Below are 23873 nucleotides of genomic sequence, written 5' to 3'. Positions count from 1 at the left end.
TTCCCTGCTCATCCCATGAATGCACAGGCCAGTAATTGCAATGTCTTTTCAGTGACCAAATACTATGGATTACTGAGGATACAGTCCCTGGAAACACATTTGTGAATCTTTCACAAGATAAGGCTGAGCACCATGCCTCTCCTCTGGGCTATCTGAGGAGATTTGGTTTTGTCTCCTGGCCCTGAAAAATGCATGGCTTTTAGACAGATTTCCCAAGAGAGACACCTTAAAAGCAGCTTTTCTTGAGATGGAATTCAGGGCTCTGAGAAAAAAAACCAAAAACAAACCAAACCAAAACAAAGTATAACCCAGCAATGTGAGATCTGCTTTTTGGGATTTTGGTGAGTTGGCTGTAAATCACAAAGTTCTAGCTTCCTGACAGAGCTGTCCAGTGCCAAGTCCAAAAGCCTCCAGACCTGGGCTTTAGTGGAGGCTGGACAGTACAGGGTAGAGTCTGGCCTGTGCAAAAAGCACAAAAGCCTCAGCAGCCACTAGATAATTTTTAAGTCCTTTTTTATTTATTTATGCACAGTGTGAGGGCACACACATATGATCACCAAGGCACAGGCACATCTCTGTGTTTTAGGTGTGCTCGGGGTAGTGGTGGAATGTTACCAATGAGATGTTTTGTGACTTGCATGCCCACCCAAACACCCACCACCAACAACACTGATGCTTCAACATTACTTATTATCAAACTTCCTGCACAAAGGACTAAGGTAGGTCATAAAATGAACGTGTGACCAAGACCACGGCTGTCTCATCCTTAATGTCCTTAAGAGCAGAAGATGCCCCAGAGGTAAAATTCTGTCATAACCTATGACAGCACTGGGTTTCTCTCCTTCTCTGCTCTTTGTTCAGGTTATTGCACTCCACCCAAACCATCTAAGGACCCAGAATCCCATCATTTGTGTTGCTGAGGAGCAGCTTTATTGCAGCAACAGGGAAAGAACAAATCTAACTTTTGTGATCCCAGCTCCTGGTAGGGTGGGAAAGAAAGGGTTATTGCTTTAGATATAGGGAAAGCAAAGAGGCACAGGACAAGGCCAGCCTGCAGGTAAAGCATAAGATGAAAGATGGTTGGGTCACAAAATTGCTTCAGCAATGAGCAATGAGCAAGTCTGGTATCCTTCAGCTAATGCAAATTTAAAATCACTGTGCTACCACCCAGTTGATAGATTGCTTGTCACTTGTTTAACAGCTTTCTGAGACAAACTATAAAACAAATATTAAAAAGAACAGCTTCAGAAACAGCCATATAGTCAAAGAAAGCAATAGGAGTAGAAATAGGATAAGAAAAGAAATCTCTTCAGGATGATGACAAAACACACTCTGAACTATATGGTGAAAGTATGCACCCCTCACTATTACTGAGCAGCTCATATACCCAGCAAACTGTTCCTGGAAGTCAGTAGCTGCTCATCTCACACAAATATTACAAGATGAAAAGCAGGTGGGGCAAAAACATTAAATACTTTTGAAGGAAAAATGGACCACAGTGCACTTGCTGATTCTGATAATTTAAAATATGAAATTGTTGAATACTTTGAAAGCATAGCTCCTCTATAAAAATAGAGATACAGTATTACAGTGTTAACTACTGAATTATGATTTGTTGACCCTTTTAGAGTGACAGGCAGCTTCTGTAGCTTTTGCTCAGGAATGGCCATATTGGACTTCTCTTCCTCAGGACACTAAGAGATAACACTACAGACAGATCATCTGGCCCTTTACAAAGCAGGTGGATGTATTTGCTAGTAAGAGACTTTGGCATGAAGTTAAGTGAGAGTAACAGCAGGCAGACTTTCCTGGATAGAATTGGAATGTTTTAACAAAATTCCACGTGCACAGATGGAGGTGTTACTATCCTGCATGTGGTGATTGAACTGAGGACACACTAAAGAGGGTCAGCCCTGTTTACCCATGGGGATGGCAACCTGAGCTAAGCAAGAGAAACAAGCAGATTAAGGTAAGCCTACAAGGAATTCTTTTCCCCATGTTTTCCACCTAGTTTCTTTTTCATCAGGAATTAGGTATATTTCTCAAGAAAATATTTTCATTACACAGCTTAAAAGTATTTGTGGGTTTAAGGAAAATCCTTGTGGACATTACATGTGGTGCTTCAAATTAAACTGTTTTATTTAGGTTATGAAGAGAAAATTTTGCTAAAAGATAGAAGACTTTAAGGTTTCATTTAACATTAAAACCCAGAGTCTCATATAAAAGAGTTACCTTTGCTGCACAAGGGGGTACAAAGAAGTAATTTATATCCCCATGATTCGGGACATAGGAATTAGAAAATCCCTATGCTTTTCTTATATAAGGGAAGGAATTTTGTCAATGCATCTGGGGAAGCACTATTTCAAATGCTGGGGACAAAAGTGAATAGTAATTTATTTTTCCATGGGGAGGCAGGATACCCAGAGCATCTCTAATGTCTTTCCATGCTACATGAGCAATAGAGCTTCATGTCCAAAGTTTTCCCAGCCCCAGCATGATAAGTGAGCTTTCTATCTTCCTTTGACTCAGATTTTTATTCTGCCTGAAGAAGAACACATCTTTCACATACTGTGAGTCAATAGAAGGTTGTTGCCCTCCCCGCCTCTTTTCTGTCCTTAGATCATATTTTAAGAACCCATTCCTCATCCCATGAAAATCATGAAATATCATGGAAAATATAGAATATGGACAAACTATATGATAGCTGTTCTACCTACAGACACGTACAGGAAACCATAAAAGCTACGTGTTAAAAATCAAAAGAATTTATAAATATTTAATTAAAGCTTATTTTAGAACTGCATTTTTAAATAACTTTTTACTGTTGGAGGACATTCCACAATAAGTAGCCACACTGAAATAACTGAGGATTCCCATTATGCTTTTACACAATAATGCTCTGATGTTAGCTCTTTATCCCCATAACTTTCCTGACAGCTCAATGATTAATGGAAAAGAAGTGAGTTGTTAAATATTTAGCTTTCCTGTCTTGTATTCTCTTGACAGAGATCTGTAAGAGTCACACATATGAAAAAATCCTTTGAAATGTTTCACTTATGAAATAATTTTCTAAACCTTTTCAGAAATCAAAAATGGAAAAAAAACCACTCCAGTAGTTTTATATGCTGTGAAAATGTCAGAAAAGCTAAGAACTCATTATCATGTGTTCATTTATGTTTGAATCAGGAAGAGTGTTACCAGTATATACAATATTCTCAACACTATCTCCCATAGCTTTTAATGGAAATATATCTCCCATTTTTCAAACCCTGTAGGCATAAGAGGAAATGACTACTTAACCACGATTTTCTTGTTTCCTTCTATTTTAAGATATGTATTTTGATTTTAAAAATATGACTTTATCCTGGTTGTCCTATTCTATTTAGACACTTAGACACAAGCAGCACCCATGTTTCTCATTCTGACAGCTCTTTGACACTGTACCTCAGAGGTGCACTACTGCATCCAAACCTCAGGTTGTGGGGTGCTTTTTCATCAGCATTTTTCAAAATAAGTTGTTACAGGGACACCGAAGAAGCTCCTCCCAGCTAATGCCACCGCTGACCTAAAACAGTCAGCTCTATACAAGGCATTGATTAGTTATTGGTAACTCTGCAATGGCTCTTTCTGCTCTTTTCTGACAAGGGATAGCCCTGAATGTGTACAGTGAAAGTGGAAGTGTGGCAGGGAAGGGAAAGTCACTTGACTACGGTAGACCACCAGGCTCATGAGGAAATGTCCACATCTCCCAACCCTGGCCCATCTTGGGAGGTGACAGTAATTCCTTTTCTCCAGCCTACCCAAGCCTTTGCCTCTCTGCAAGGACTGCAAAATGAATGTTGGTGGCCTACAGGTAGACCCCATGTAAAAGCCTTGCTTGGGGAGTTAATGAGTTGGATTCACACAAATGACTCCTGGGGGAAAAAAATTATACATTTCTCAGCTGTTCCAATCAACTGAACCAAAACTTTAATGAAGAATTAGCTCCTGAAAGTTCCAGGATTCAGGTTATCAAAGCTTTGTCAACATGACAAATTGCTGGACAAAATCTCTTTTTTATCTAAGAACTGCTTGCGTGTATCAGCGGGTGAATGAATATATGTAAAGGGGCAGTGAAACTTCAGGAACAGACTCTCTGCCTGATGATAATTGCAAAACTACTTCTGGCCTCTAAAGGCATTTCTGTTCTGCTTGGATTTGATGACTGCACAGATTTTGCTTCCAAGCACAGAGAAAAATGTGAGCAACAGAGAGAATTTGGCACAGACTATCACAGACCAATACAGAACCAAATGCAATTTCCCATGGTCAGCATAGTCCAGAGAGGTACAGGGAAACAAGGCTAGCACACCCTTGTCGAAGCTAGTGCAGAGCTCTCCTAGACAGGATCTACATCATCCTCCACAGCTGATTTTAGTCATGAGCAGTCATTCTCACAAATCTTATGTGACAGTAATAAGCTTAAAAATGAAAAACAATACTTAAGATAAATGGATATAGAAATGCTAGAGCTTCAAAGGCCAAGTGAAGAGTGCCCTATCAATCAAGAGCACTTGCTGACCACCTTTTTTCTTCATCTTATCTACTTTTTCTTTCTTTTACTCCTATTTTCTCATACATGCATCCTATTTTCTGATACTTACACTTATTGAAATCTGCTTTTATGTATAAGTATTCAACAGAAACACAACTGGATAACTATATACCCATCATGGTGGTCTAATATAATTCACACATTAATATATTTCCTGCAACAGAATTTATTTACATTTCTTTCAGTTTTCATTTAAGAAACAGAAGAAATTAGTATTATCCTTGCAGGCTGACATTAACTTAATTAGAATGTTATTAAGGGATCTCTCACTTAATATCTATTGTAATCCTGGCATCATGAACAAGACAGGTTCTTTCTGCCCTTTCATTACAGTCATCACCCTACACATACACATAAGCCACAATACAAATCCTCCCTTTTTTTCTGCATTTAGCTGCTGCTTGTAGTGCAGTCCAGTACCCCAAAGAGGGAGTCTGTGGATTTCGTTTTCCTCTGCCACAATATGGGGACTATGTGTTGTCCTAATGATATTCTCATAATGGACTGTGGCTATGTTGCACTGTGTGATTCCCTCCTCCTTTTCTGCTGTTTGCCTGTATTTACTTGTTTTAGCTCAACCCCTGCAGAGATTTTGTGGGCTTCCTGCATTTCAACCGCCTCATGCCTGAACCTCTGGTTTGGAACAGGCTGGATCTTTCATTTTGCTGGAGGCTCTCAGTTTATGCCTGTTACACCTACACATAATCTACTTATTTCTTGCACTAATTGCCACACATATTTTTCTGCTTTCTCAGAGCCAGTTGTCTGGCTAGAGGTCTTTGAAAGACACTTCAAATGACTCTGAAGTTATTTCTAAAGTTTAGGTTGTTCACTGAAATTTGACCAAAACACCAGGCATGAAATATTGGAAGATTTCTAAATATCAGAATTATCAATAAAAATCAGGTGAGCTAAACTCAGTAGTATGCATTTTAGTGTCTTTACTTATAATCTAATCCCTTCCAAAAGCTAGTGTTCTCTGTGCTGCTGAAACATCAGGAGGCTTTGGCCTGCAAATAATGGGTTCATTTGGGATCAGTGTGGAGCAGAGTACTAATAAATAGTGTTTTGAAATCTGTACTCTCTACATATAGTGTTTACTGCACATTTGCATGTGAAAGATTTTCTCTACATTTTATTTTCTATTAAAATTGGCGGTGTGGTAGATGGTGGATGCACCCAAACACATGGTCTGATTCCTTGAAAAGCTGCTGAAATTCCAAATGAAAGCTATATTAAGCAGCATATTTTTGGATCTTAGTGCAAGGACTCATTCTGAGATTGCACCATAACCTGAGAGAGTTTTCAGCATCCAAAGATGCCAATCAAATGAAAAATACAAAGGCCCACTGGTAGCTTCCATCTTTGTCGAGTCCTGTGGGATGTCTGGCAGTTGTAAAATGTCTTCTAATAAGAAGGGCATTGAATAGATAGTGTAGAATTTTTTATTTATCCCATTTAATTTTTAGGGACACTTTTACTGTACGGAATAAGTTTGCTCTTCTTTGCCTTTCTTCCTCTTCTTGGCTGGGAAGATAGTGGTAAGGGAATGAGGAAGAAGGCAATGTCCTTTACAGGGTTTACACCTTTATAAGGTTCATGGAGTGCACTGGAGAAGGAGGGCCTAAGGAGCAATAACTTTAACCTAAAGCTCTTTCCAAGGAAAGAGCAAAACAATTATTGCTGTTGTGGTAGCAGCTGCCATGACCAGGTACGACTAGTTGGGTGTGGCTCTACAGAGTTCATACATTGCAGAATAGAAGTATTTCCTCAAGAAATTTGCAGTTCTTGTGACAAAGAAAGATACAGAAAATCATGAGGAGACTGTGAATCAAACAAGTTTTAATAATTTCAGTCACATTTTGTCCTTGTCTGGCCATCGCCAAAAAATGTATTTCATTGATAAGTGGTCTTAAAGAGGATGACGCTTGTCTTAGCTACATCTGCCATGTATGAAATGCATGAGTGGGTGTTAGAGGATTCTTGGTGTTCAGAGTTCTTGAATTTCTGATGAGGTAAGGTAAGGATGTGGGAGGATGAAGATGTTTCTGAGATAATGATTTTGTCTTGTTCAATGACTGTCACTTTTATGGAGGATACTGGGGAAGGAGAAATTCTCTTCTACTCTCAGGGTATTTGGGTGAAACTTCAGCAGGAGAGAAGTCCCTTTCATTACAAGAACTACCACTTGCGAAGACTTTGCTGTTCCAGAAAATGCCCTTTCACAGAAATCTTTCTCGCTTTACTGATACAAGAAGTGTCTGTCCCACCTTTGCTAGCAGTATAACCAAAGACTAATTGGAAACTGAATTCTTTAAAATACTTCTCAGACAGAAAAGTGGAGAACAGTCCACCGCTAGCAGGTGTTATAGCTCTGCAAAAGGCACAGTGTTTGAGTTCCAGGTAATCCTTTGCAGTTACATTAGAATAACTCTTGAGAATAATAACAGTAAAAGAAGGCAGAACACAGACTAGAAAATCATAATTATTCATGACAAGAGACAAATATTTATGACAAGGGTGGTAGGGACTGTTTAAATATAGAAAGCTAGCTATTTTTGAAGAGAAACATAAGAAACAGAATTGGAATCAAGGAAAAATTTGATAGCTATGGCCTTTATGGGAAGGAAATATATGGTAGCAGTATTGCATGTAAAAGCCTCTATCTCCAGCAGGCAGGGAAGATTACTAAAGGGAAAAGTGTACAACCCTCTAGACAGAGAAGCCTGGGAAGGAGAGAAGGTACATTTTACATGTAGTTAGCATAAAATATTGAGAGTAGTGCTTTTTAAGTCTTTAAAGAATCAATTTTATTGTTTATCCAATACAGAATTGTTTCAATTGTCCTCAGGCTTCTGAATCATTTATATCTATAAAGAGATACACAATCTAGAATCTCTACTTCTCTTATGTACTGGCAAGGGTTTGAATTGCAAAGACAACTGAAGATGATTGACTTTGGAGAATCAAAAATAGTTTGAGACTTTAGAAACTCTTATAATGCCTTTCTATATCATGCTTCTGAAATAAGTTTAATCATTACTTATATATGCCAGACTTCTACCTCAGGATATTTTTAACATATGACTCCAAGCAGTTTGTTTTTAAAAGTGAAATCTTAAGAAAAACACATATAATTTAAACATTCTTAATAGTATTTTCCACTTAAATCAAAATTAATGTATAGATTCTGACAGAGTCACTTTCTCCCAGCATTAGTCATTAAGGGAAAAAAATCCTAACATTAATGCAACACAATTTCCTTTAGCTACACATTAGAGATTCTTTCTCAAGCCACCTAGTTCTGTTATCATCTTATGTTTTTAAGGAGGCAGCACAGACCTTTACAAGTCTTGACCTTTATTAATGATTGACTGATCCTTTTTATTTTTTCCTTCTCCAATCTTTGCTTAGAGCAAAATAAATATTCTCTAGATCAATGTTTTAAGTAGACAAAACTGAGTAGCACAGATGCATAACGGAGAATGAAATCTATTGAAAAAAAGGTCTTTTTATTGTATTTCCCCATTTATGTTTAAACAAAAAATTTTTTAAAAAAGTAAAAAATATATTTTTAAAAATATATTTTCTTATCTATTAGAAAACATTCAAAAATGGTAAAACCCAACTTCTCCTTGTGTGTTAAAACATATTTATGGCTTACTACCATAAAGACAATGAAGCAGGATGTGGGTTTTCATATCTGCATGAGAAAATGTTTGTTTTTTTAATTTATTGTTGTTCCATACAGCCTGTAAAATCTACAGCTACAGTAATCTGATCCTACTCATGCCTATAATATACATAGGCTACATGTGGATGCCATAATCACACACTTTCCCTTTAAAAAAGCTACTTTTAAAGGTAGACTGCTCACTTTAAAATAATTTATCCTTCTATAGCCTTCATAAAATAAAAATATTATGTATAGAATTTACCAGGGAATAAAACTGATTATATGTATCATGTTGGATTTTCATTCTTTAGACTCTCTAGTCCCACATTTCCTCTAGTTTAGACTGTAAAAAATTTATAAAAAAATACTTTTACTTTGGCTCAGATTTTAATACTTTTTTCTTTTAACCTAGTTGCATGTATTTCTGTGCTGCAAAATATGAACTGCAGAAAAAGCTGGTAATAATTTTTAGATTATTGTCTGTGTTGGGTTTCCTAATTAATTTTGAAACAACCCCAGGATTTTAATTCTAGTATAGTATCATGTATTTTCATAAGCAAGGCAAATTTATCTACACAGGTTTGCCTATATGATAGATAATGCATTTGGGGGTAGGTAAATTAATGATCATAAATAAATAAACTAGGCATTACTAACTGTGAAGGAGCTGTTACATACTGAATAGACAAACACGATATTAGATGCTTTAGTAAGGATTCTGCATTGTTCTTTAAATCACAAATGTGGTACCACAGTTCAAGGAATTGCAAAACACCTGTGCCACAGAAAGTGACAACACGTACTGTGAGCCTTTTGAAAAGCAAAGAAAACCCTACTGCCTTGAACTTCAGCAGTGATTTACCTTCCATTTACCATGCACTGAATACAAGTCTCAGGAAATGCTGCTGGGGTCAAGTACTGAGGCTCAGCTCATCTACAAGTCAGTCACACTTGAGACCCCGATTAAGTGATGTCCAAGTAACCAGCAATTACACACACACCAGCTTCCCTCCTCAGACATCTCTAACTACTGAAGTCCTTATTTTCATCTGTGGGTTGCTTATAAATTGCTACTGGCAGTTCAATGCTTTGTATCTCCTCATCCATTAGGTTAATTTGGAACAAATCATACTGAATTTAGGACATGAAACCTCATGAATTACATTTCATGCCTTGGGATATTATGACAGCTCAGAGGAGTTGGTCCACACCCACACTTGTTAACAGATTGCCACAAAGCAAAACCAGAGATAGGGGCAGGGATAGTGCAGAGTGGTGGGCGATGGAGCAGGCAGTGACAGCATCTTGCCATAATAAAGATAACACTTCTAAATGACAAGCAAAGTTCAATGGAGGGGATGCTCAAGCTTGGAGAGATCCTGACTTCTCTTGGTACAGTCTTCTCTTTTGATCTACTTCAGGCTGGAACCCTTATTTTCTAATTACATAAAAATGGAATTGAGAAAAAGAATGTGTGCAAAGACTCACTGAATGAGGTGAGGGTGGGGTTTTGGTAGTTTGCCACGTGCAGTGAGGATACAGCAGCTCACTTTTCCTACAGAAAAATCTAGTGTCCAGTGTAAAGAGAAAAGGGAAGAATTTCAAAACAGAAGTGATTTACTCTTAAAATTATTAATTTGGAACCATTTTCTTTGATACTTGCCTGCAACATAAAGTCAGACAAAGGTGAAATTAAGATATCCCTCAATCCTTACATTAACCATACAATACTTTTTCAATGTATTGTACAGATAAGGTTGAGTCAACAACCTTACTGTCCAGGTTGTATTAAAATCAGTGCATTTTTTCATAACAAAGCAATGTTTCAAATGCAGAAAAAAAAATATTTTTTTCATGGCACTAAGAGAAACAACTAAAAAATGTCTGCAAGTCTTCTGACATGACAGGATTAAGACTGAAAATGTACCAAAGAAAATATCATCTTTCTAAATTAAAATTAGCTTTAAATTTTGCTCAGCTGCAGAAGTATGACCATCAAAAATTATTTGTTATGTATTTCTCAGTATCAATAATTTATCATGTGCACTTCTGCTGAAAAACAAGAACCATCATCCAGTGTGCTTGTTACTCATATTGATGAGTACAAAGCAAGAACAATGGAAAAACAAAATTAACTTAACAACTAATTAAATAGTTGATATGAGTAATACCCTCTTTTCTTTTATCACAGTTAAATGTCTGCCTTGCTCTCGAGCTTCTGTAACTGGATACCAGATAGTTAATTAAGTTGCAGTGTGATTCATATATAGCTTTAAATAATACCAAAATAATGATGTCCTTGTCATGGTCATGGTAAATCATTAACGCATCCCAGTTAATGGAGCTACATTTCAACGAATTTAGCAGTCAAAAATGCAAACACATTAGAAGACCTGGGCTATAAATTTCTATGATGTACCATACCTTTTGCATCTCCTCTTATAAAATTCTTGTTGTTAAATGGCTCAATGGAAAATATTTCTGAAAGCTATATTTTAAATATTTTTGGAATTTGGCATTCATTCACCTGCTGTATAGAGGTGTCATGAAAGAAGACATTCACACCCTTCAAATTCAGGTATGTCATCCCAGATGTCTAAAAAAATAGTCTAAAATCCAACAAGTTGTCAATTTGCCAAAGTCCATGCAAAGCCACCTTTATGGAAAGGAGATGCAAAGAAGTTCTACTCTGGTGTGATATGTTTTATGTCACACAGATGCCTCTTGATTCATATTGACATTTTTGGGAATCTACTGTGACCAAGTGTGAACTTAGAGTGATGTTTCATTATCAGTTTGAGCCAAAACACCTTCTCCCACCTTTTCTCCCTGGCTATAATTCCCACTCTCACCACATATTGGCATGAGGGTTCGTTGCACTCATGTCAACATCAGCATAGAAAGTCATACAGCTTAAATTGCTTCTCTTTCCTTTAAATCGCTTTTCAGCCCTGTAAGGAAGAGTGCTGAAGCTGGATGGAATAAGAGGAGTGTGACAGGAGGCAAGTGTCAGAGTAGCACAGATTTACACCTCTTTAAAGCAATTATGAAACATCACACCATTAATGGCTGACACAGCTGCCAGGAGAAATTGTGTCCTCTCCAGAGTCTCTACCGACTAATTCAGGAGCCTATTTGAGCCAGAGGTATCAACTGAAAAAAAAGTGAGCATTCTGCCTAATATAAAAATAGCAGGAACACAAAGGTATTGACAGCAACAGAAGTTAGGCATCTTAGTGTGTTTTGTGCATCTTACTCTAAAAGGGGTTTAGGGGTCTTATGTTGGGGGTTTTGGTAATTTTCTCTTTTATGGTGACTGTTTCAAAATCATTTTAAACAGAAAATAACAAAACCAAGGGGTTTGCATGTCCAGAAACTGCAGGAAACAGTAGCAAAATGTTCCTCCTCTCCAGGCCCCTTTCTGCTGTACAAGTAGGAGCCTGTATAGTTCCCTCTTGAACTGTTGGCTCAGTCTGCCCTGGAAACCAAACTCCATTTTTTACCTCCATTTTCCGCTTTACCTCAAGGAGAAACTGATATAAGGAACTCCTAAATAAAACAGCTGTGAAAAAAGATGCAAGTATTCATGAAACCAAAATCCAGGCAGTGAATTGTAATTGGTATCAACACGCTTAGAAAAGTCTTTCAAATACACTGAGTTATGCCTTAAACATGTCCCTCCAGTAACTACTACAATAGCATTTTAGTCCTCATCTTAGTTTTTGATTTAAACTAGGTTGAACTGTTATTGTTGGTAACATATTTGTAAGTGTGTTCACTATAGTAAGTAAATTATTCTGAACATTTGAAAAAAAACCTAAAGATCATTCATTCCCTAACAGCAGTTCCAAAATATTTTGTCTTGGATTTTGTCCTTCTAAATGTGACTTCTGTTTGGTTTTTTTTGTAAAGAAGAATAATGTCACTGTTTTGAGTATCACATGATGGAAATTATTTGCATTTATAACCTTTTTTAAGTGCCTGACCTTTCAAAAGCATTGGGAGACTGTAAATGGCACTTTGAATACTGTAGCTATGATAAAATATCAGTTGTGAGAATAATTGCCACTCGAAAAAGGTAGAAAAAACTATAATATTGGCTGCTGTATTTTTAAGTAATCTTGCTTTGTATGAGTATTGAATGTCTTTATTAAAAGTTGAAAAGGTCTTCCAAACAGAAATCCTCTAATTTTGACTTAAGTGGGATGAATGCTCTATTTAATAAAAACTAGTGGGAGATTAAAACCACACGCAAAAACCCCACAAAAATTCTCTACTATAAACTTATAGGTATCTTTGTATCAAGCTCTGAACATACTATAAAATCAGCAAGAAGCTAGTCCTCCTCTGATTTTTAATGAGGAGAAATGTACCATGCATGCTCTTAGATATCTCATGAAAAATCTGACGGTGAATGAATGATTAAAAATTACAAGCATTTATTACTTCAAATTAATTGCTTTGAAAGCTGTGAAAGAAACAAAACTTATGACCCTACAGCCTCACATCTCCAATCTATTCATTATATTAGCATACAGAGAAGTAATTTTGCAATGCTTGTTATAATTTTTTCTAAATAAGCCTAATGTGGTTAACTGAAGTATGTGCTTCATTTATTTCTGTAGTGAACATGAATAGTCACTTGATATGTTTTATTTCATGGTAAGTATAACATTTTCCTAATATTTCTTTTCCAGTATTTTCAGTTGTTGCACACTAGCTGTTGGAATCACACCAGTATATTGGTAATATAGTACATAACCATGTGAAGGATACTTTAGGCATCTGAAATGACTGATTCATTAGAAGGTGACATTTGCTGCAGAGCTCCAGGAAGATGCTCAAGGCTTCACAAATAACTGCATCCTGTAAATTTAAATTTTGGGCTTACTGAACTCCATGCCTTCTCTCTCCTCTAACTTCCTAGCTCCGTGGTTCTCAAGAGTTACCTCTGAGCAGTGAAACAAGTATTTAACACCTGGGGTTTTTTGCATTTGGTCTTTTACTTGTGTATACTTACAGACAGGCATGAAAACTAAGTGCTTAATAAACCTCTCTTTTCAGGTGATATTTTATTTTCTTGTGTGGAAATGAACAAAAGTACCTAAGTAGTCCATTGTCAGAATTTTACCTCAGGTAAAAGAATAAAAAATTAAAAGAGGACAGACTGTGGAAAATACTGCTGTGTTATCTTTTGTTTATAACTCTTTAGAGCATTCTAAGACAGATACAGGACACCAGTTATGGCTGGTATGTGAATGTTGAACACATTGCTGGCCATTTTTTATGAATATGAAATTTAGACTAGTAATGATGTGTATCCTAATATTCTCAAGCCTACCCCATGACAAAGGAATGCACTGACCTACAGTTCATCATCATGCACTCATTAGAAACAAAATGCTATATAAAGGTTTATAATACATGCCATATGTAAACTGTTGTTGGAATTATTTTCATATTTTAATATCAGCTATGCTACATAGCATCAAATAGAATTTCTGGTTTTTTTTTTTATTTTCAGGTTCCTCAGATATTAATTATGTAAAATTAAATAGCTAAAAATTGGATATTTATGACAAATATGTGTTGATTATATCTTGAGGTTATATCCTGTGTATTCATCCATCATATCCTATGAAAATAGAGAGGAATAGCACTTCAGAATGCACAATCTGGAGTCTCAATGTTACACATCTCTTAACAAACATAAAAAAGATCCTGTTCAGCTGATTGCTTCAAAATATTCATACTACTGTTTCCTAAACTATAAGAGTTTATCTGAAGCATTTAAGCCCTCCAGACCCTTAGTGTTCCTTCAAATAACTTTCCATTTTCTGGTGACAAGACAAGCCAAATCCCCGATAATTATTGCAATTAAGAATTCCTGCAGATTTAGATCGATTTTTCAGAATGAAACCTGTGTGCAGCACTAAATCTTAATACAGCTCCACACTATGTCTAAGACAAAAACAGTGTTCAATACAGCTCCATGCAAAACTCCTTCTCTGAACTGCATGAGCATATGCTGACTTTACCAATAAGGCTGGAAAGCATTTATTCTAGAACTGGAAAGCAGATTAATTCCTGTGAAAACTGTAAATTCCTGAGTAAATCTGTAAATTCCTGAGTAAAAACTGTAGTACTGTTTGTCATTTCACCAATACATTACTCTTGAGATCAGTTTTATGTATGAATAACTTTGCTGCTCACAAGAGATCTGTTTTCCTATAGCAAGATATTCTGGAGGAGTTAGTTAATTTAAATATAGTTATTAATGATGGTACACAATATTAAATTTTGAGTTTGTCATTTGCTGTTTAACATTTTAATGTTTTTGCATAGCACCATTGTATGATGGTTTGGGTTTTTTTTTTAATGCAAAGAAACACACGTGTGTTTTTCAGCATCATATATGAAAAAGTCCCTACATATAATTCAGAAACACAAAGTATAACTTGAAGCAAAAAATCTGGCAAAAAATGATTACACAACCATATGATTCCTGATGTTTCAAATTTATAAAATTACAGACTTTTTAGGACTAAAATTTCACATGAAATAATGTATGGTATATGCCTAAATTGCATTTCTTGGTATGTGGGACTCTGTACTTATTGTGATCTTGGCTACAATAAGTTATACCTTGCTTCCACAGAGTATTCCTACAGAGGTTTTGCTGTATCTGATTATATTTCACTCCACTAGTAAGGAACAAATGATTTTTGATATTTTAACTCTTTTATAGGAACCCAATCTTCTGGATTACCCAACTGATATGTCAAGTCTTCTCAGGTTCCATAGCCTTCTCTCATCTTATCAAAATAAACTGGTTGTATTGCACAAACAATCTGAAATAGAATATTCTCATACATCTAATCTGTACATAAAGAATCAAGTGTACATAGTTGCAGAGATACTGAACAGACACAGTTGATTCCATTAAATCCTGCTTAGATTTTTAAAAGAAAAGTATGGTACATAGTACTTTCTAGAGCAGACATTTCTCAACGGGTTATAACCTAGCAGGAATAAAAAAGTTTTACTATTCCACCATTAAATCAGATAAATATCTCCCAGAGGAAGCATTGATAAAGTGGGATAAAATTTGAACAAATGTATTGTCAAGTTTTGGCCATGCATAAAAAAATATGTGAGATATATATATATATATATATATATATATATATATATATAAATAGGGAGAGATTAGGTATACATGTATATATATTTATTCTCAGACACACACAAGTGCATAAAGAGAGAAAAAGAAGCCTTTAAAATGCATATGCTATTTTTAATATCTTAACCATGACGTTTTAGGATTTGATTAAGTAAGGGAAAAGAGTGGAAGGAAAATCAGCTGATGTTATCACTGGGCTGTAAGCACAAACTTTTTCTTAGAGCAGTTGAATGTTTCTGACTCACTTATTGCCTCTTTAGTAAACTATATTAGGGCCTTCATGGATAGCCTCAGCTACAGAATAGCTGTATTAATGTATTAATGCAATCTGAAGCCTGAAAGTTTAAAGAAGGGAGTGTAGGGTACCTTGCAAACACTTTTTTTTTTTTTTTTTGGATAGTCAGATTTTAGAGATTAAAACATCCCTTATCACTCTCTTCACTAGATTTTTTTTTCCTAAATCAAGACCTTTGTTGGGAGCACACTTTAATGCTATACTTCTCCATCTGGAATTTGAAAGCTGAGCTGAAAATTTCAATTTAAAAATTTAAAGTTATTTTCTCTCTTTAAAGTAGAATGTGTAAAAGAACCCACATGCAATTTTGGTCAGGTTGTATCTGGTTTGACTGAAAAAATGTACATACATGCTAAAGACCTTCCTAATAGCACTGCTTCAGAGAAATAAAGAGAAGTTTTTTTTAATCTTTTCTTCCCTTCCAACCAAATGATCCTGCTTATGCACATTTATAAAAACCAGAAGATAATACTTATATTTACTAAATTTGCTTAAATTGACTAAAAACCCCTCATTGTTATTATTGCTGTTTCTGACACTTCATGGGCTCTCCATTTTTCCACGTCTCTCCCATAATAGTCCTCAGAGTCTACATCAACAAGTCTTGAACTGGTTAGCACATCTAGCTATTATCACTGACAAAAAGACAGCAAAATTGACAGCAACATGCAAACTTCTGCTCCAATCGGATAAATATTGTCCTGTATATGATTTTCCTGAATGCTTGTTTTATATTTTCATGTATATCTTGGTAGGAAAAATTGTCAAAGACACTTTTAGGTTTGTTTGGGTTTTTTTGTTTTTGTTTGTTTATTGAATATTCTTTCAATTCAATTTCCATCCCGAAAGGAGTCACTGATTGCTAGTTATCTCATGTCACTTTAGTCAATTTATTTATACATCTACTGTTTGATCTAGTTAAGGACGGCTTTTATCATTAACAAGGTCAATTTGTGTGGAAGGTTTTAATGCAACACAATGCTATAAATGAACCAGCATTCTCCTGTCCCTGATGGGGAGCTTCTTTCTATTACTGCTTTAGAAATAATATATTAAAAGTAGTCCAATGAAACTTTTTCTTGAATCTATGCAGGGAAGGGTGAGAAAGAAGAAATCCCCAATTCATTATGTAGTAATTAATTTAATTTTATCAAAATAATTCCTTAGATAAAAACAGGACAGGTATTCATTGCGTATTTGGTCACAAGTAACTTTTTTTGGTTGGATACAATTCAGGAGGATCAGTTTATTCAGATCATCAGGGAAAGTGTCTTGCTTCCTGTACAAACTTATCTTTTAGGTCCATTCATATAGTGCTGGAAATACTTTATTCCTTTTTTTTTTTTTTGGTTTCTCTTCTCTAACATCAAGCCTACCTAGCTAAAAATAATACAACAATAGCTTTATTTTCCTGGGTGAATTTTGCATGTCAAATTACGGCCTTGTGCAGAAGCAGGAGATACATTGAAAAAGTGGGGAGGACAGAGGCTAACTAGCTTGTGAGGTGTTTAAAATAATTATTTCATGTTTTGTAATGTTTTAATCCAGATCCATTACTATATGTTGTGGAATCACATCTGTCTTCTTTAGTAACATGACACGAACCAACTGGTTAGTAAAATCAGACTTTCTTGAGTCAGGCTAATAGTATTCCTTGTTTCCTTGATGGGAGCATTTATTGGACAGCATTAGTGGGAAAAACACTGTAACCTGAAAGGTGAAACTGAAAAAACTCAGAACTTACCAATAAAAAATCCCAGAATATATATTTTTAAAATACATTTACAAATCATGGATATTATATATTTCTATCATAAATACATAACATCTGCATGACCCTAGAATTAAAAATAGTTACCCAAAATTTTAGGATTTCAGATATATAAGAAACAATGTTAATTAATGCCTTCCTGAACAGGTCTGTGTTTGTATTTTCAGATTTTTGTTTTCATTACTATTACAAGGGGGTTTTATATTAGCAGGGATTTGTACACATGGTTTGGTTAGCTGTGGAATGCAGTTCCTTGGATCATCATGTTCTTATTCCCACACTGTGCCTCCCCCGGCCACCTGTTCACTGCCAGCTTTTCTCCCCTCCCTGGCCTATGCTGCCACCAGACCACAGAGTGGCTTAGAGCTGAAAACACTCTTCATCTTCTTACAGCTCCAAGTTTTGCAGTACATGATCTTTTAAAGACTTTATTTACCATAATATTTTATTTGGAGATGTGTTTCCAGAGAAGTAGTTTATAGTGGGGTCACATATCTACCTAAAAGCCCTTTTAGCTGGAGAAAAACTTGAAAGTAATTAGCATTTTTTACCCTTGCAACAGGATTAAGTAATTGATTGCAAAATTGGAAGTGAAGTAACAAACAAAAAACATAAAGTCCAGAAACTAATCTTTCTTTCCTCATCTAGGTTTTCTCTACTTCATTCCTTGGTTCTCCCATGTTGTTTTTTATGAAAAGCCTTTAAGAAATTAACTTCTCCTTCAATTTTATCCTGTGCTTCCATCTCATGCATTTCTCATTACTATTCAGTGTAATAAAAAGATATTTCTGATGAATTCTCCAGATACCAGTGACTCTCTAAAGTTTCTGATTGCAGTGCAGCCATGCTTAACACACTCCAAATACCAGTTGAATGGCAGGACACCTTTTCCTCAAAGAACTGTGGATAACTTGAGCATGATGGGGGCCTGTGGGTTCCTAGGATTGAGGTGTGCAGATTCTTCGGCTCTGGTTTCTTACCTTTTGCCTCAGCAAGTCAGACTGCAGATGACTTATGCCATATCAGTCACCCCTTAGAGAAACTCCTTTCTGCAGTCACATCTCAGTCTGATGCTGTTTTATGGAAGCCAAGCAAGACAATAACACAACAGGTGTGTGGTCCCATGACATTAATTTTAGTTGCTGGTGTATAGAAGAAGCCACTATGTCTTATATCTCTGTCACTCAGCAGTGCTGTAGCCAAATGAGTAAGTTATGTCTTAGACATGTCTTGGGAGTTAGATACACCTTGGTTTAGATACTGCATGGAGGTGTTCTATTTAAGAACTGAAGTCCAGTAGCTCTTTCAACAGACAATGTGCTGATATTACTGAGGTCTTCCTCAGAAGTGTGCCCAGCACTGCTCCACAGGGGCCTGCCAGCAGGGGAAGATTTGGAGGTGAACCATCACTATTGACTTTGCAGTACACCATGCGCACCTGGAGCTACACAAATCCCTGTAAGGTAGGTATGTACATCCCAGAACATCCCCTGACACACGTAACCTGCTTCATTTCCAACTCAGGCTGGAGGACTGCAAGGTGAGAAGGACAGAAATGTGGGAGGGGAGCAGGGATTACCCCAGATCCCCACCAACTGGTGACCTGCTAAAGAAATCCTGGGCTCCCCCAAGCTCCTAGTTCCTTGCTCTGTCTTTTCTTTTGGAATGGGAATATCACCCATTCCACTTCTTCAGTGTCCACCAACACATTTATTTGCCAAGTAAGGGACAAACACACCATCCCAAACACATTCTGGAGGATTAACATTTTCTGGCAGTATCTAGACTGGTCACAAAATGTGGTGACCCCAAGACTCATCTGAGTAGGATTCGCCTGGCTTCGACAACTATCCAAGTGAATCTTGGCATTATTCCAACATTAAAGTATTCTCATCTTTTGCAAGGTATGAACTGACCCTCAGAAATGAACACTGGCTTTCCTCAGGGAAACAGACCTTTTGAAGGTTATCCAGCAGGACCAAGGCATTAAATCTAAGAGCAGAACAACACAGTTTTCATGTTAGGGAACTATCAATTTTTTTCACTCATTCCAGTTCTCAAAGGCTTTTTCACAGGCTTTTAAACAACAAATTAATATATTCTTGTAGCTTCTTGATATAAGGCTAAGTACTGTAACTTCACATTAATTTATGGTCAGACTTTCCCATTTGTGTCTGAAAATGACATTTTCAAGTTAACTCTTTTATATCCACCAACAGCTATTTAGTTTTCTGAAAAGTATCTTTTTCAAACCCAGCTCTTTTCAAATTATTTTATATGTTTCTTAGAACTTTGAGAAAACAAAACTGAGACTACTAATTCTAAAACTCATAGACAAAAAAGCCTCTAGCTAGCCATTAATAATTACACTCTTCTTGAAATAGTCTCACCATACAGTTTATTTAGCAGGACAACATTCTAGCCCAGAAAGGTTCTGCCTTTTGTTTTTGATTTTTTTCATCAAAAATATCTCAGTAAGCAACATTAGTTGAAAACAAAAGTGCAGAGTCACTTTGTTCTCTGTTCCCTAGTCTTGTGTTCAAACAACATGAAATCATTAAGGACTGGCATACAGGAAAGGTTTTCTGAGTCAGTATATCAGAAACAATACCTTCAGAACAACAGAAAGTAGCTCTAGAAGGAAACATGCTACGTGTCCTTTTCTATATGATAGTTTCTGAAAAAACCTGTATATTAGCATATCAGAATTTTACCTGGGTAGCCTGAATCATTCAAAGTAATAGTTTATTAATATCAAAGAAAAGATGAGTTATTCTCTGGACATTATTGGCCATTAATTAGTAATCCCCATAAAATGCTCTGCCAACGACTGTCAGAATTAATTTGCAAGCCTTCTGCTTTGTCTGATGTTGTGTTGCAGAATGCACTGAGCTTTACTTGCACTATTTTCTTTCTATGAGATTTATATTTTTTTTTTTCTATGAGGTTTGTTTCCACCAGACTGGTTTCCATTTTCTCCTGTAGCCGACATGCTAGAAAATCTATCACTAGGTTACTGTTCCGACACCATAATTCCAGTGCAACCTACTGTTTGTTTCTTACAAGTTGCCCTCATTGCGAATACAAAAAAAAGATAAATTGCTATATCCTGCAAAATCTAGTAACTCATGCACTCAGTTTCTCCAGAAGTAGGACACTAAAGTGCTCAATCATACCCACCAGCCACTAGACTAGAAAAAAGGAACCAAAATGCTTTCTTCATGCATCAATTTCTCTTCATTCATCTATACATAAATATCCACGAATTCAGAATAATCAGATGTTATTATGATAACACTACTGTTTGCTGGATGATTTGACCGGCCCAACCTTTGTCATTACAAAATATTTTGCAATTCTGTAAGCAGCCACCAAAGCACAGAAGTCTTCCGAGCAGAACTTAAATCACAAAATCCCAATGAAACCCACAGCACATATGAATATACAGAAGAGGGAAAGTTTAGAAAGAAAAGTTCAGATACTCTTGTAATTGTTGACTTTCAGCAAGATAAAACTCAGTATCAGTAATCAAAAGCTTAGCATTCAGTATGAATTATTAAAAGTTTTTTATGAACAACAGTCTTCTAGATGACATATCATACATCTCTGTATGGAATAAACATATTTTTAATGCCTTTTCAATTAAATTATTAATGCCAACATGCCATCACATTACCATAATACATTAACACGTCAAATACATTCATATAATTTGAACAGAGGTTATGTTTGCTACTTACCTAACTGGGTCTCCTGAATTGTTAGCTTACTCTCCAAGGGGTGTAAAAGCTTTGGTGGTTTATCTGTTAGTGGTGCTAGAAAAGAAAGAAATTCACATATATAGTGTTCTGATTATTATTGGATAGACTAAGACTTGGTTTTATACCTATTGTATCAGGAAGTCTTTGGTTTTTCTTTTGTTTCAATAATGTTCATGCCTTCAGTAGCTGTAAATGTTTTTGCTTAGACAGTAAATATGGCACCAAAATTAAAGGCCCTTGTATGAAAAAAAGTAATTTCTTTAAACTCCCACAAAAAACCCCCAAGCAACAAAACAAAAACAACAAAATCCCCAAAACTAACCAACTAAAAAAAAAAATGCAGTGACATTGCAATTTTTTATTTTTGTAAATATTATCCAGAATTTCATAGTTTTCTGTGATATTTAATTACTTTTCTATAAAGTACAGTCATTAACAGATAAATAACATCAAATCAATTACCGTAAAACAAGTTTGAATATTTGACAAAAATTTTATTTGAAAAGATATTACCAACACTGAAGCTTTGTGAAGGGGAGTACTAGAAAAAGGCTAAGTTTTCAAAATCAAAGGAATGGATACAATGAAATAATGTCAAGATTCCTAACAAGATGCCTTCCCTCTTCCCTTTTGGTCTACCCTGAAATAATATTAGTAAACTCATGCAATAGTGGAATAGAAAGAATTTTGTAGTGGTCAAAAACCTTCTGAAGGTTGATGAAGTGTGTTCAAACCATGCATGTATATAAACAATGCTGTTCTACTAAATATAACATCTGTCTACTTAATTCATAGAAGCACCATTGATTCTTACTACTTTTGTTGTTAGCAAGTGTCCTCTTTGCTATGTCTGACAGATGAATGCATGCCATATGAAAAAAAAAGAATGATTTTTTTTCTTTTAATACTGATAGTAAATATTCATGGAAAATTTCCAACTTTTCTAGTCACCTGCAACATTTTGATATTCTGCTTTTCAACATCAATTCATACTTCAGTTCTTAACACAGATTATGGGCTGTCGCAGATTTAAAATACATTTGACATTTTGATATAGCTCTAGAATATTTGTTCCCTTCAACTTGTCAAAATCAATGCTCCTTTTCTTACTGACATACACACATACCCATATGTGTATGGGCTTAATCTACTAAACACATTCATCTCCTGTCAGTGGAATAGCAGAAGTTTAGTTGCATTCTCTTCACTATGTTTCCTCTGGTCTTTTAGTAAATTATCAATGTTCTTTAAAAGGTACAGCATTTAATTTCAACTTTGAGACAATTACAGAATGGAGCCATTATCAACTCTTGTTTCTGCTTTACAGAGATTATCCTTTATATGATAAAAGCATAAACCCACTCAGCTGGTATCAGGGGTGTTAACCCATCAGATCTAGCAATGAATCAAAATTCAGGAATCAGAAAAGATGTGTACTTGGCCCACAGACCTTCTCTCAGTGCATTCTTCTTACAGCTTCTAGTCTCTATGGGAAATCATTCTGCACTACAGACTGTGGAGACAGCTGCAGTTGTGAAGGACTTTTTGGCATCATCTTTGGGTTGCTACTTTTCTTTACACCAATGTTAATTCTTTTTACCTCTTTTTGTCTCTCTGTCTTTTTTTCCTTAAAGGCCAAAGTGGGTGGAAGGGAAAAGGATTCAAAATATATTTTCTTCTTAAACTGTAAAATTAGTCATTCCCATTTCTTAACTTCTCTGTAAAGGCTCATAATGCATCAGTAGATCGGCATTTTTTAAATATCCACTATGAATTTAAATTTAATTTTGCAGTTCTGTCATTCTCAACTCAATTACTATTCATCAGATAATGTCTTCTGAGTCATTGTTGTTCTAAATCTGTTTTGAAACTGCGATCAGAGTTCCCTCATTTTAAGTAAAGATATAGTAACTTGTGGAGTTAATGCAACAAATAAGAAGATTAGAAACCAGCATTTTTTATCAGTTTAAGCCAAGATCAACATTACTTTTATGGTCCTATAACTCAGGTCTCAAAGGGGTTTTCTACTTTTAAATGAATAGGCCCAGGATGTGTGGAGGTAAATCATCCTTCAACAGAAGTATGAAGTTATTATAAAAATTTTGCCCAGTTTAATTTTCCCATAATTTATGAGATTTAATACAAAATTTAACAAAACAAATGCTACTGAAAATAATAATTTAGACATATAACTGATGTATCAGAATCACAGGAGCATGTAGGCTAGAAGGATCCTTTGGAAGCCGAGTGATCCAACCTCCTGTTGGAAACAGGTCCAATAGAGGACATTTTGAATATCGTCGTGGATGCAGATTTCAACACTTTGGGTGTTCCAGCTGCCAACCACCCAGTGGCCCTGCACAGGACTCAGTCCAGTACATCTCTCATTTGAGCAGCAAAGGGCTCAAATTCGTCAGTGTCCCAGGGGAGGCCTCACAGACACTACAGGGCTGGGAATCATCACCCTCCCAGACATGCTGGATAAATTCTTGCCAAGAGCTGTGCAGTTGGACTTTGCCAACTCATGCTCAACTTATTGTCCACCTGGGCTGACAGGACCATTCCTGCAAAGCTTTTTCCTACTCAGTCTCAG

General features: G+C 36.0%; 1 protein-coding gene across 1 annotated transcript in view; it reads right to left on the bottom strand.

Annotated features, from left to right (window-relative positions):
* Window positions 1–23873, bottom strand: part of IL1RAPL1 (interleukin 1 receptor accessory protein like 1) — a gene marked incomplete at both ends in the record, with an annotated part of 599815 nt that overhangs the window by 134086 nt on the left and 441856 nt on the right. The window contains one exon of the mRNA XM_082278475.1: window positions 21260–21334. Within this exon, the coding sequence (XP_082134601.1) occupies window positions 21260–21334 (75 nt within the window). The remainder of the gene's footprint in view (window positions 1–21259; window positions 21335–23873) is intronic.

The sequence above is a fragment of the Coloeus monedula genome (assembly GCF_965178545.1).
Source record: "Coloeus monedula genome assembly, chromosome: 3".
In the NCBI taxonomy this organism is placed as follows: Eukaryota; Metazoa; Chordata; class Aves; order Passeriformes; family Corvidae; genus Coloeus; species Coloeus monedula.
The sequence above is the reverse complement of the archived record's forward strand: the minus strand, read 5'-3'. Positions and strand labels throughout refer to the sequence as shown.